The sequence below is a fragment of the Battus philenor genome, unplaced genomic scaffold (genome assembly GCF_028537555.1).
Source record: "Battus philenor isolate CCGP_79_NKW_IND1 unplaced genomic scaffold, ilBatPhil1.0.hap1 SCAF_15, whole genome shotgun sequence".
NCBI classification, from domain to species: domain Eukaryota; kingdom Metazoa; phylum Arthropoda; class Insecta; order Lepidoptera; family Papilionidae; genus Battus; species Battus philenor.
The window spans coordinates 14,889,616-14,903,671 of NW_027181677.1; the positions used below are offsets into that span (position 1 = coordinate 14,889,616).

Sequence of the window (14,056 nt, forward strand, 5' to 3'; positions counted from 1 at the left end):
GCTAATTGGGGTCATTTGAAAACAAAAAGTAAAGAAATCAACAATAAAGGCAATTAACGACATGGACAGAACGAAGTCAATGCAAATGTAAGGACGGGCAGCATTAAAAGTTATTGACAAAATTATGATGCGAGCGAGCAAATAGCGACTTAGTTATAAAAGAGTTAGGGCTTGTTTGTGAAAATGTGTTAGCAACCGGGCAAATGCGTCCAGTGCTTAGGGAACAAAGTAGTCGAGTGGAGAAAATCAATACGCGTAAAAAATTATGAGTGCGATTCCCAAACCTTTTCCAAAGTGATTTTAAAGAAATGTTACTTGTGATCAATATTCAAAATAATAATTTTTCTAGTCTCCTACGTCCAAAGTGATAGCAATATCAAGTTTTTTATTAGTCTTTTAGAGATCTTAATCCGAACGTAGGGGAACTTTCGCTCCTCTGCGAGCGATTTTGTCTTATTTAACGGGATTTTATTTTCGAACGTCAGATGGCCGTTGACTAAAATCATGTCGTCACCTGATGAACCGAGGTCCGCGACTAATTTGCACTTTTTGAAAGCTGCTACAAAATGTTCTTTAATACCTTTCATGTACAGAGCTGATGAGGGTCGTGTTTTGTGACTCACTCCGCATTGGAACTCTTGCCGCAGTTGATTTGCTCCACAGGAATGTTTATGTTATTTAAGCTCATCTAACTTAGACATTACAGTGAAGAAATTTTCTGTATTTGTCCCCGGTACTCCCTTGATTTCAATATTATTTTGTCTGAGTTTTTTCTCATTTGCCTGTTGTAGTTTATTTAAACTTGCCAGTTGGTCATGAAGTGTTGCGATGTTGTTGCTAGTATTCTTGATGACAACAACCTCCGAGCCTTGCTTTTCTCTGATGATGTTAGTGCTGTCAGCGCTAAGGCTTTTACAGCTTCATTGGTACTGAGTTCACGGAGCGGAAGTGTCAGGCCTCCGAGCCCAGATCAGTTACTCTTACTGTTAAATCAGCTATAGATTGGTGAGCAAACTCAACCGAAGCTGTAACATTTTCGAAGTCACTCTTAATAGACTGGTCTACTAGTTATAGTTTAATTTCCTTAATGTTGTCCACAGAGTCATGGATAGCGGCAGTTTGAGCTGACAATAATTTTAGCTCAGAGAGAATATTTTCGACGTTTGATAGTGCCTTGATTTGCAGCTTGAGCGCCTCCAGATTTACGATCTCCAAGCTTTCACCATCCTGACTGCGATTTCTGCGCACGCGAAGTTATAACAAGAGGTATGTGGAGCAGAGCACTTCATCCTTGAATTGAGATTCACGGCGCGTACCATTGACATTCGGCGGCGACAGTCAGCATCTTTATCTACGCTTTGCGAGCCCCGAACTTTTGCAGCGAAAGCTCTGCACCAGGCGGCTGAACACCGCCAGGTGCTTTCAGAAAGTCGTCGAGGGACGCAAGTCTGATGCAGAGGAAAACAAAACACAAGAGTTCTTATAATATATTAGCAGCTGCATCACCTGCAGCGTCACCTGACGCTACAATTTGAACACAAGCAGATGTAATAATTAACGTGATCGCTTTGCCGCGCTTTGATATAAAGAAAAACTTAAATTGGTACCTCACTTTTAAAAAGAATTCAAAAATTTATTTGACCATCTGTCCATGGACAAGATACTTTTTCTGTGTTAAGATCTATATACAAAGCCGGAGGCAGTTAGAGGCAGGGCGACGTTTATCTTGCCGGCGCTTGTTGTGGCGACGCTAGTCGTACCGCCGCTAGGCGGAGTCGAGGAAATCGCGCAGCTGTCGCAGCAGCGCGCGGTTGAGCGGGGTGCATGCGCTGCGCAGCCGCCGCCCTGTCAGCGGCGACACGGCATCTCCTGCGCAGCGCCACGTCAATCAACAAACTAAACTCATTAATGAGGAAGACAGCAAACAAAGCGATGGATCTTTTGAAACATTTTGTTCCCCAGAACCCTTGCAATCCTTGATCTTTGACTACTTAATCGTGTGATACTGAAGATAACATCCGTTTCTGCATTCCTGTTGCAGATAGCGAGCGCGGACGCACCTGCCGCGAAGAAGTACTCCAGTATGTTGGCGCGTTCGTAGCTGAAGCCATCGGCGGCGCGCACCGGCTCGCGCAGCAGCGCATGCGTCAGCGGGCACAGCAGCCTGTGCGGCGCGCGAGCCTCCTGCGCCGCACGCACGCCCGCGCGCACACGCCGCCGCCACACCGACAATAAAGCGATTACAATTTAAAACTATACATTAATCGACTAGGTTTAAAACAAGGCGAAAAACGCGAGTGCTTACGGCACCCGGGGGCGAGCCGCGTCGCAGCTGCAGCAGCTCGCGGCGCAGGCTGCCGCGCAGCGCTGCGTGCTCCTCCTCCGTTTCAACCTCATCTTTCTTCTGCGAGCTGCTATCTATTTTCGGGGCTGCAACATTTTTTTTTCAAAATAAAGACTAAGTTAAAATTCCTCTCACTGTAGTGTTTTCGAAGACGAACGTAATAGCAATCATTAACAACCAGTACACAAACACTAGAGGAAGCCTGTGTCCAATACAGAATGCACTGCAAGCGGATCCTCAAAGCGAGGACGATTGTATTCAGTCAAAAGCATCTTCTCCAAACCGAGTCAGCAGTTAATAAAACACTACACTACACTTTGTACCGGCACGCAGCTCCGCCAATGGATTTCCACGCGCCTGCCGAGGTACAATCACGAGAGCGGCCGCTTCAATAACGTAGCACTCCTCACCAGACAGGCTCGGTGCGGTATATATAAGCTTGATAAATATTTTCTACGGCACTGCCAGGTGAGAGCACTGGTAGCTTGCATACATTGGAGTTTTGCTTAATTGAAATGAAAAATTAAAATTCAAAATTTGAAATACCCGGCGCGAGCAGCTGCAGCAGCTCGTCGAGCGGCTCGACCAGCAGCCGCGCGCCGGTGACCTCGTGCTCGCGCGCCGCACGCTCCGCCGCCGCCGACAGCGACCCGGCCCCCGACCCCGCCTTCGACCCCGCCCCCGCTACTGCACCTGTTGTGTACACATGAGCAGGTGCGTTGCGGATATCGCTCGAGGAAGAAGACAATTCTATGCGGTTAAAAAGTGAGAGCAGACCTGTCCGCGAATACGTCTTCCTATACGAAGATCACAGTTGTTGCTGCAGGCGAACATAAATTCCAGTTTTTTTTTTTTTCGATGTATACAATTCAACTTCTTTTACTCTTCAAATTTCCTCGTCTACTCACCGGGTACCCGCGTGACGTAATCGCGAAGCCAGCGCAGCGCGCCCCTCACGCCCCACAGCCGCGGCTCCGCGCACGCGTCCTCGTCCTGCATGTCGCAATCGTCTTCGTAGTTGTCGACATGTGCATCATGCGCGCGCGCCAAAGGCAACTGCCACACCGCCAGCTCGCCGAGCAGCGAGCCCACCGCGAGCAGCGAGCTGCCGAGCAACGCGGCAGCGGAAGCGCCGGCGGCGGAGCCCGAGGGCACAGCCGCCTGCAGCGCCGTGCTCCCGTCTTTGCCCACCAGCCATACGCGCGCCCACCCGTCGGCGCCGCTAGTGGCCAACAACACCCCGTCCGAACCCCAGCGCACGCTCTCCACGGCCCCGCCGTGCGCCTCCGTGCTGTTCAGCAGTCGGACGTTCACCGACGCTTCGCCGCATAAATCGTCTTCGAGCACGACCTCCCAAATTTTGAGCAGCGCATCTCGCCCGGCCGTCGCCAAAATGTATTTCGTTTCGTCCGAATCAACTCCGGGTGCAAAATCGCAGCTCAGCACGCCTGCACATTTTGTGAAATGAAGCGACAGCTGCGACAATACTCGAACAAGTGCGGCCTGACGTGTGGCGTACCCGTGTCGTGTGCGCCGACCAGCTCGCAGGGCGCGCTGGGGGATGCGGGGGCCGAGGGCGCTACGCCGGCGGCTCCGGCGGGCGGCGCGGGCATCACGCGCAGCTCGCCGGCCGCGCCGCCCGCTGCGCACAGCCGGCCGTCGCTCGCCCACGCGCAGCACGTGGCCGCCTCCGTGAGCGGTGCGTACACGCTGGAAACGAACTTGGTGGTTGTGGAGGCAACAATAACAACGCACCAACTTCCATTTAAAAGTCTGCTTTCGTACTAACGTACGTTCAAGTACTTAACACAACAATTCTCAGGTGGCGGAGGCTCGGATAATAAAATCGAGCATCGCTTGGCACAACTAAATGTATAGTGGGAAAGTTTGTAGCGTTGCATGTTAGCCCTCTGTATGTCTAAATTCCACATTATTTTTAATACAGTAAAAAATGTTTGAACGCTTGGAAGGACACGGTACATCTCAAGTAGCACGGAAAAGTGGATGCGTGCTATTAGCTCAGCGGATCTTTGTTTTTAACGTAAAATTTTCACGTCTGTTCTTCGACTTCATTCTTAGAGCATCTTTAAAATCACGCTACAATTTTTGTATCGCCTCGCACCCCAAAGGGGTAAGTGTTGAACGAATATTATAAAAACATCATTATTAAGTAGCGTCTTGCTTTAAGTCAGAGCTCAACATTTCGTCTGTGTACATAGTTCCATCATTATGTATTATTATTTAATTTGTTCATCTCTTCTCTTTTGTTTTACAATACCTTAAATTTTGTAGCTCTGTTCTGACAGTAAACAATCACATCAACTGCTTTTGGCTTCTTCCCTTCCTTCATTGCAAGTCATCTTGTGGTTTACTGTCAGCGGAGTAAATTACACATACATTTATATATGTATACTAGCTGATCCCGGAAACGTTGTTTAGCAAAAAAAAAAAAAGTTTTTAATTAACCAAAAAATAAGGGTTGATCGTAGAGGGGATAAAATTTAGGTTTGTTTGTATTTTTGTACGCTGTATCGTAAAGGAACAAAAACAAAAAAAATTGTCTAAAAAATAAAAAATAAATAGGGGTAGACCACCCTTAACATTCAGGGGGATGAAAAATAGATGTTGTCCGATTCTCCGCCCTGGCCGATATGCGCGCTAAGAAAGAAAAAGAAAATCGGTTAAGCCGTTGCAAAGGAGTTCAATCACGCACACCGTGACAAGACAATTTTAAATATTAGATTATAACTGCGACAGGTGAGTTTTGTAAATAAAATAGCCTTCGGTCATTGAGGTTAAGTCTTTTCGTACCTCGCACCAGTACGAACACATCCTGACTGCTACCAGCACTCCTCTTCTCGACGTGCTGCCGCCTAACCAGTCCCGGGAAATGGTGCGGCTGCTTGTCACCACCATCAGGGGAGTACCGACTTGCGGTGTCAAATCAGACCAGGTCATCTGCCCACTACCCTTTTAATATAAATATCTTCTGTGGCCGAGTTCGCTGTTTCTTCTCACCTCACCACCCGCAGCAAGAACCGGTACAAGTTATCCAGTGATGATATCTTCGTATTCACAGTGTTGCTTTGTAACGTTCCATGTTAGCGTTCCACAAGTATAATTAAAAATTTTAACAAAAAAATATGAATACAAAACTTGTAACATAATTTGTAATACAGTTAAAAATATTAAACACTTTAAGGGGCACGGTACGAAACGTACGAAAAAGATTAATAACAAAAGTTTATTGAGACCTTGGAAATGTGTTGCTGGAGAAGAATGTGTCGCGGATAAACAGTGCAACAGTTATATTGCCGTTGTGCAGGAGCTCGAGACCGAGCAACGTCTGTCGGCAATCGTTCATTGGAATCAGAACTCATTTAGTACTGAGGTTTCTGCGCCTCTAGTCGTCGGGGCTGTACGAAGAGCACCAGGGAGACACACTCACTGTACGGGCTCCGCGCGGCGCCGCTGCACGCTCCACACGACCAGCGCGCCGTCGTCCGTCGCCACCAGCATCAGCGGCGGCCGGTGCGGGGAAAGGCGCGCGCCGCGTACGCCCCCGCCCCCCGCCACGCTCCCCGCCCCGGCCCATGGCGCGCCCGTCCCGCTCACCGATGCCAGCTCGCAGCCCGACTGCAATCAAGCTCTGCTGCACCACACGCACCACCACCTCCGCGTCTCTGTCTTTTGTATTTTTAGCTTTAGAACACAAATGCCCGTTTTGTTACGTTTTACGTGCGTGATGGCACATCGTTACACTATCGCTATCCTTAAACAATCTTTATTGTGCAAGTGCCCCCGTAATTACAGGCTGCGTCGCGTTGGTAATGGTGAAATCGGTTTCAAAAATATCGTACAATCAAGTGTAAAATAGAGAGAATTTTTTACGTTCTCATTATTCATCTTTACCATGTCAGCCGATTGAAGCCGATAAATCACTTCGATTGCCGGCTTTGCGCTGCCTGCACTGAGCAATTCCTGTCACGATACACCTGGGCGATATTGTGTTAACAAAAATTACTACTATACTACTAGATGACGACAACTGAAATCTCCTGTGCCTAACCTGGCTTCTTTCTAAATAAATTCGTCTTTAAAATAAACCGTGGGTTCGCATCGGCGGCCACCTGCGCGTCCCAGAGGCGCGCGCGGCCGTCCAGCCCCGCGCTCAGGAGCAGCGCTCCACCACCGGCGCCGACGTCCACCGCCAGCGCGGGGTAGTCGTGCGCGGACAGCGCCAGCGCGCACTCTGCACTCTCACCGCCCGCACCGCCCGCACCGCCCGCACCCCACCGGAACACACGCACCGCGCCGTCACTGCAAACAACGCATAGCGCACTCAGCCCGAGAATTGTTCGGGGATCGCCCGCCCGCAAAATGTTAATGTTTAAATCCCAACAATTAAAATGGAAACTCGCCTGCCGGCAGTTATGATGGCGTCTTCGCACGTAGCGATAGCGTTGATAGCGCCGTCGTGCGCCGCTTCGCAGCACCACACGCGCTCTGCCGCGTCGCAGCCATAGCCCCCCGCAGTACCCTGCGCCCCGATCGACTCCGCGTAGGGGTTGTCGTCGTAAACCGGTTCAATACCCTGGAAATGCTTATAGCTTCATAAAATCAACCAATAGATTGATAACAACATTGAGTCTTCACCTCGAGATCACCGAGTGCAAAGTGGGAGAGCACCGCGCAAGCCGGCTCCGCGTCGTCGTCGAGCGAGAAACTACCCAGAACCCATGTGCGCAGCGAGCGATCGTTGGAACCTGCGCGATAAAACGCATTTCAGTACAAGCCGGCACAAAATATTATTATCATGTTTTATGGTAAAAGTTGCTTATGCGTTTTTAAATGCACTCTCCTAACATTGGGGACACGGAGCCGCTCCTTTTGCAGAAGAACAAGTAGATCGCATCAATTCCCAGCACTTCAATCATATTCACCTGTGACTAAATAGCGGGCATCAGGCGACAGCACCACGCACGTGAGATAGCGCGCATGTGCGTGCAGCACGCGCACGCACACGCTCTCATCGGTCGCCCACAGGCGCGCCGTGCGGTCCAGCGACCCGCTGGCCAACAGCACGCCGTCGCGCGCCCAGCACAGCGCCGTCACCGCCGCCGCGTGCCCGCGCAACGTGCCCGCGGCGCTCACACGGCCGGCCGCTCCGCCGGCACGCCACAGCCGTACGCGCGCGTCGTGCCCGCCCGTGGCCGCGTCTCCCGCTGAGCTCACGGCGGCGCACAGCGCACCCAAGTCGTGCGCGCCGTCCTCCCACAGCAGCGGCGCCGGCAGCGCCATGCTTCCGCCGCACGCCGTCACCTCTGCGACACCGCAGTTTGACACCAGTCCGCAATTTGGTAGTTATCATTATTGAACTATAGCTTACATCATATTCAATTATTTTATACGTGCCATTAAAGTCAAAGATTTTAAGCGTGCCGGTGGTGCAGGCGACCAGCAAGAGTGCGGCGCACGGAAGCACCGCGAGCGCATGCAACGCGCCTTCGCACGGAGTTATGCGCACGAGCAGCGTGCCCGCGCGCACCGCCCACACACACAGCGCGCCGTCGTCGTGCCCCACCAGCAGTCGCGACGCGGCCCAGCAAATGGCACGTGCTGCTGCCGCACCGGGCGCGCCAAGCACGCGGCGCTCTGCGAGCACCCGCGACCACACGCGCGCCGCGCCGTCCACGCCAGCGCTGGCCAGAAGTGCGCCGCCGTCAGACCAGCGCACCGCCGTAACGCCGTAACGGTGCGCGCTGTCAACACTGCGCGCCGCCGTCCAGCCGGCGCCGCGCCGCCAGCGCCAAACGCACAGAGCGCCGTCGCCGCAGCCCGCAGCGAGCAGCGCGCCGCGCACGTCCGCGCACGTCACGTAGCCGCGCGCCGGCCGCAGCGCGTGCAGCGGCGCCTCGCTCATGCCCGCGCGGCCACTACTCCGCAGTGCCTGTGTGCGACGTCGCTTCTCGAAGCCGGAGGGTTCGCGCCGCGCTACAGGTGTCGTGGGCCGCAGGCCGCCGGGCTCGCACTGCGCGACCGGTCATCGATTGCCGGCCTCGCTGTAATTGCTGTGACGTCACCGCGCGGCCGCTCATCAATATTCTATTTATTCTATACAATCTAAACCAAATTATGATACAACGATTGCTTTGCGTGTTAAAAATTACACTACAAATTAACATTGTTTTGACTAATAACGTTGCCATTAAGGACTCTTAGCAAAATTCTTTAAGCACGAAAAAAATAATGATACGAAGTGACGTTGCATGTCAGTGTCCCATAAGTCTTGAATAAAATTTTAACAAAAAAAAACATATGAAAGTGAAAAACGTAACATAAAAGTGCAATACAGTAAAAAATATTTAAACACTTGGCGGGGCACGGTACATCTCAAGTGAAGTAGGATTGTGGAAGTGTGATATCGGCTCAGGGGACCTTTGTTTTTATAAGAAACATTCCAATGCACCCTCGCGCCAGCCACAGCAGTTTACATCGGGTTGGCGGGTTGCAGAGGAGGTGGTCACTCTTTCTGACCATCACCACATCGTCTTCGATGTTGCGATCCGCTGGCCCATCGCTGACTCCGGCGGCCGCCACGGCAGCACTACGCGACGCTGGTGTTTGAAGCGGCTGGACAAAACATTTTTATATTGTCGTCGTCTAATTTAATTATTTATAAATCCAAGAGATGATTAAATTAGGTGTAAAGCAGTCTTTCTGTCTTTCCTATGTTTAATACCTAAACTACCAAATTTAAAGCTAAGGGATGATTTAAATTTGGCTTAAAGCAGTAGGTTTGTACTGACGTATGACTTACTTTATTCCTCAAGAAACTTATTTACTCAGTTTCTACGTTGTTTTCGTTTTTTTTATGACTCCCTTGGTTCCGGATTACTTGCTATTAACTGACTTGTTTCTTATGTTACTTTTTATTTTACTTACTGGAACTAAAACTCCAATCGAGTCGTCAGTCGGTGCGCTTCCACGCGACCGGTAGGGAAATAGAAAATATTAAACGTACTCTTGTATTTTCACCACGGAGGACACCAATAAGCATCCGGCATCGATGTGCCCGATTTTGTTCAATATCGATACCACTTTGTGGGATTTATTTCCAAGACTGGTAGAACTTGAAGATGGGGACAATACGAAATCTTAAAACTATGAATACAATGCTTTACCAAAAAATAACACAAAATTACAGCCAATCAAAAAGCGAGAATATTGTACAGCATTGTCTCTTCTGCACAACGCAAATTAAGGATAACGCCATCCAGTTGTGTCGCTCGCAACTGTATGCAGTTCTATCCGATTTCGTAATAAGCGCCATCTTGTGAATTTTCTGTAATTTAATTAACGCAATATGGAAATCGAAATTGAGTCCGGCAAATATTGTTTTAGAGGTCACTAGGCAATATTAACGTAAAAGAAAAGAAAATAAATAAATTCGTACAGAGAGCAAATGAAACATCCATTCAAGACGGCAACAAACCTGCGCTTAATATATAAAGTCAGTATTTACGCTGTGATATGTATTATATGTCCAATTATTCTAATTATCAATACATTTACTTTTTGGCGTTCATATTTCATACTCGAAATTTATTAAATAATTATGTAGCTATCAGTTTGTCATTTCCTATGTTCCCATCCTTTTCCCACTCACGCATCAATACGCCAAGGGAACACGCTGCGCTGTGAAGTGGCAACATTGACGCTCAGGGTAAAAACAAAACTTTCTTCCGCCTACCATTATTGTTTCGCATACCTTGATAGTAACCGCATCCACGCCGCGTGTGTTTTTTGTACTGTAAAACAAACAATTAATGCTAGAACGAGAATTAAGTTCCGCGCTGCTCTCAGGACTCTGAAAATAAGGAATCAATACTGACATGGTGAGTTCCTTGGCCCTTGTCTTCCTATCTTACTATTCTCTTTCCTGTTGTAACAAACTGAAGCAACATAATATTTTATACCGCGTAATTTGCACAAGCGCCCCGCAAATATAGTCTATATAAAATATATAAAATACGAGTATTACATTATATTATACAAAATATTATTAACCCACAAACGATCAGTCATTTTACACAGATGTACCAAGTAGTTACCTAACAGCTCCAGACCAATTCGAAACTATATTTCTTATGTACACAGAGCAAACGACGCACAAGATCAGTGAGCAGAGGCAGCCTTGCCGAGCAGAAGTGAGACTTGCGAACGCAGGTCACGAGTTCGATGTTAGGTAAAGTTTTTTTCTCGCTTCCTTCTCTGGCCTCTCGTACGACCCGAGTTTTTCAGCTTTATTCTATCCATTTTTTCTTTTATTTTTAGCATGACCTTTCGCTCTCTCTAGGAAGTAGTAGGAAGTACTTCACAAATTCTATCACTTTGTCTCATTCAGCATATTACTTTCTTTCGTTTTCTCTCATTCTTCACCATTTTGTGGAAATTATATACAAATAATTATTAATTAATATACATGTAACGCCATCTATTGGGACATAGATTGTATAGTGTTCCTACCATCATTGTTATAAAGTAAAATGTATGTATGTTTCTTAACGTATAATAAAAAAGTTAGTTCTGTTCGAATCTCATAACCGGCGTTTTATTATAGGTTATGGGCCCAATCGAGTTTATTAAAATAAAGTGTTTTTCTCGCGAAAAGACTTGCACAAGCGTGCCGATTAGTCTACGCAGATTGAGAACTATACGTTTTGTGAACTGTGAGTTGTGATATATAGTTAAAAATGGCAAATAACTATATCGTGAGCGTGCCTAAGCTGAAAGGTCGGGAGAACTACACAGAGTGGGCTTTCGCAGCGGAGAATTTTCTCGTGTTGGAGGGAACTTTTAATTACATCAAAGTTACTAAACCCGAAGAAGCCGCAGCCGACTTTAAAACTAAGGCGAAACTGATTTTAACTATTGATCCATCTCTTTATGTACATATAAAAGAATCTAAGACTACTAAAGAGTTATGGGAGAAACTCAAAAATTTGTTTGATGATTCGGGTTTCACCAGAAGAATCAGTCTGTTGAGGACTTTGATTTCTATACGTCTAGAAAATTCTACATCCATGTCTTCGTATGTCACTCAAATAATTGAAACCAGTTAAAAATTAAGTGGATCTGGTTTTAAAATCAACGATGAATGGGTCGGATCGCTACTTCTAGCAAGATTATCCGAAAAATATTCACCGATGATAATGGCGATTGAACATTCAGGGATTTCGATTACCGCGGACGCCATTAAAACTAAGTTATTGGATTTGGAGGAAGACAGTGGCGACGTGAGTGGAGCATTTGCGAATTTCCGTAAAAACTGTAAGGTTGGCAGCCTTGCCAAAAAGGGGCAAGTGTCAAACTCAAATGTGTCAAAGTCAAAATTAAAGGTTATAAAATGCTACAAGTGCAAACAAACAGGACGTTATCGCAATCAGTGCACCAGTTCCGATAAAGATTCAGAAAATAACAAGTCTTGTGAACGTAAACAATCAAACGCATTTAGTGCTGTGTTTTTAATTGGTGCTTTCTCCAAAATTGACTGGTATATTGACTCCGGAGCGAGTGCACATTTAACCGCCAATGAACACTGGCTCACAAATGTTTCTGTTGAGCATTCGATCAAATAAATTGTGGTCGCGAATAAAGAAAAGGTGCCAGTGAAATGTTCTGGTGACATATCAATAACAACCTTAACAGAAAACTGCGAGTATGATATAGTTGTTGAAGGTGTATTGTGTGTTCCTAGTTTGACCACTAACCTAATTTCTGTGAGTCAACTAATTGCTAAAGGCAATAGAGTACTGTTTAACAACAGTGACTGTGAGATTTACAATAAATGTGGTGAATTAGTTGGTACTGCTACATTACTAAATGGTGTCTACAAGCTAAGAATGCCTGAAGTATTGATGGCAGCTGTGATGAACTCGAGCGATATTTAGCATCGCAGGCTTGGCCATGTCAATAGCAACTATCTAAATAGAATGGAGAATGCAGTGGAAGGAATCACGCTAGATAAAAAGGCAAATATTTCAAAATTGTCTTGTACGGTGTGTTGTGAAGGATTATTATGATGTTGCTGGTAGCTCTAATATAATATTAAAATTAAATAAGGCCATCTATGGTCTGAAACAGGCTTCAAGGGCCTGAAATAAGAAGGTAGACAGTTGTTTGTTAATAATAGGTTATTGTAAATCAAAGTTGGAACCATGCATGTATATAAAAAATGTTGATAATTTTAAGACTATTGTTACAGTATATGTCGATGACTTTTTTATATTCTCAAATTGTAAGAGAGAAACTGAAGAACTTAAGAATGTATTGTCAAATCAATTTCAAATTAAAGATTTAGGTCAAGTAAAACAATGTTTGGGAATGAATGTTAATTTTGACAAATTAAATAAGTCAGTAACTTTAAGTCAAAAGAATTATATTAATACTTTGTTAAGAAAGTTTAATATGACAGATTGTAAGGCTGTTGATACACCTATGGAGAGTAAATTAAGTGTGAAAGACAAACAAAATATTAATAACCAAGTACCTTATCAACAGCTCATAGGGAGCTTGATGTATCTATCTGTTTTAACTAGACCAGACATAACTTATGCGGTTAGCTATTTAAGTCAATTTAATCATTGTCACACTAGTGAGCATTGGGGTTATGCTAAAAGGGTTTTATAATATTTAAAAGGGACTATAAACTATGGTATGAAATATTGTGCAAATGGGAGTTCTGAGATAAAAGGTTTTGTTGATGCTGATTGGGCAAACAATCTTTTGGATAGACGGTCTTATACGGGGTTTTGTTTTGTACTTGCCAATGGTATAATATCTTGGCAATGCAAGAAACAGAAAACTGTGGCTCTATCAAGTTGTGAAGCTGAGTACATGGCTATCTCAGAGTCTTGTAAAGAAGCCATTTATTTGCGGGCTTTACAGTTTGAAATAACAAATAAAATGTATAGTTTGTGTTTATACAATGACAATCAGAGTGCACAGAAGCTGTCAATAAATCCTGTGTTTCATAATAGGTCTAAACACATTGATGTGAAATATCACTTTACTAGAGAATGTGTTTCCAATAATATTATTCAATTAAAATATTTGTCGACAGCTGATATGTCTGCTGATATGCTCACAAAGAGTTTGTGTTCTAAAAGGCATCACACTTTTATGAATGTATTAGGTGTAGTTGTAAAATAGATCCAAGTTCAGTTAACATATTGTCATTATGTGATTATTTGATATAGTGGGGGTGTGGAAATTATATACAAATAATTATTAATTAATATACATGTAACGCCATCTATTGGAACATAGATTGTATAGTGTTCCTGCCATCATTGTTATAAAGTAAAATGTATGTATGTTTCTTAACGTATAATAAAAAAGTTAGTTCTGTTCGAATCTCATAACCGGCGTTTTATTATACATTTTCCTTAAATTTACATTTTCATGTTTATTAACATTTAAATTATATTTCCATGTTTTTTCTTTATTTATTATTCCTCATTTTTATTAACTAGGTTGCTCTGTGTGCGGGATGCTCAGCAGCACGCGTGCACCTGCTCATCTCCCAAAAGCCTATACATCTACCAGAGTCGATTGAGACAAAAGAAAATAATAAAGTCACATTCAAAATAGTGTGAAAAATCTCCTTTTTCCTAAATAATATTTCTCTTATAAACTACGATTTGTGTA

General features: G+C 45.5%; 1 protein-coding gene across 1 annotated transcript; it reads right to left on the minus strand.

Moving 5' to 3' along the window:
• Positions 1-1,519: 1,519 nt before the first annotated feature.
• LOC137919039 (WD repeat, SAM and U-box domain-containing protein 1-like) lies at positions 1,520-5,302 on the minus strand. Its single transcript, XM_068762002.1, has 7 exons — positions 5,156-5,302; positions 3,864-4,128; positions 3,253-3,792; positions 2,891-3,037; positions 2,306-2,430; positions 2,061-2,244; positions 1,520-1,869 (listed from the first exon to the last, which is right to left on the minus strand). Exons 1-7 carry the CDS (start codon positions 5,300-5,302, stop codon positions 1,766-1,768), a joined length of 1,512 nt encoding a protein of 503 aa, XP_068618103.1. The 3' UTR covers positions 1,520-1,765.
• Between the last annotated feature and the right edge of the window lie 8,754 nt (positions 5,303-14,056).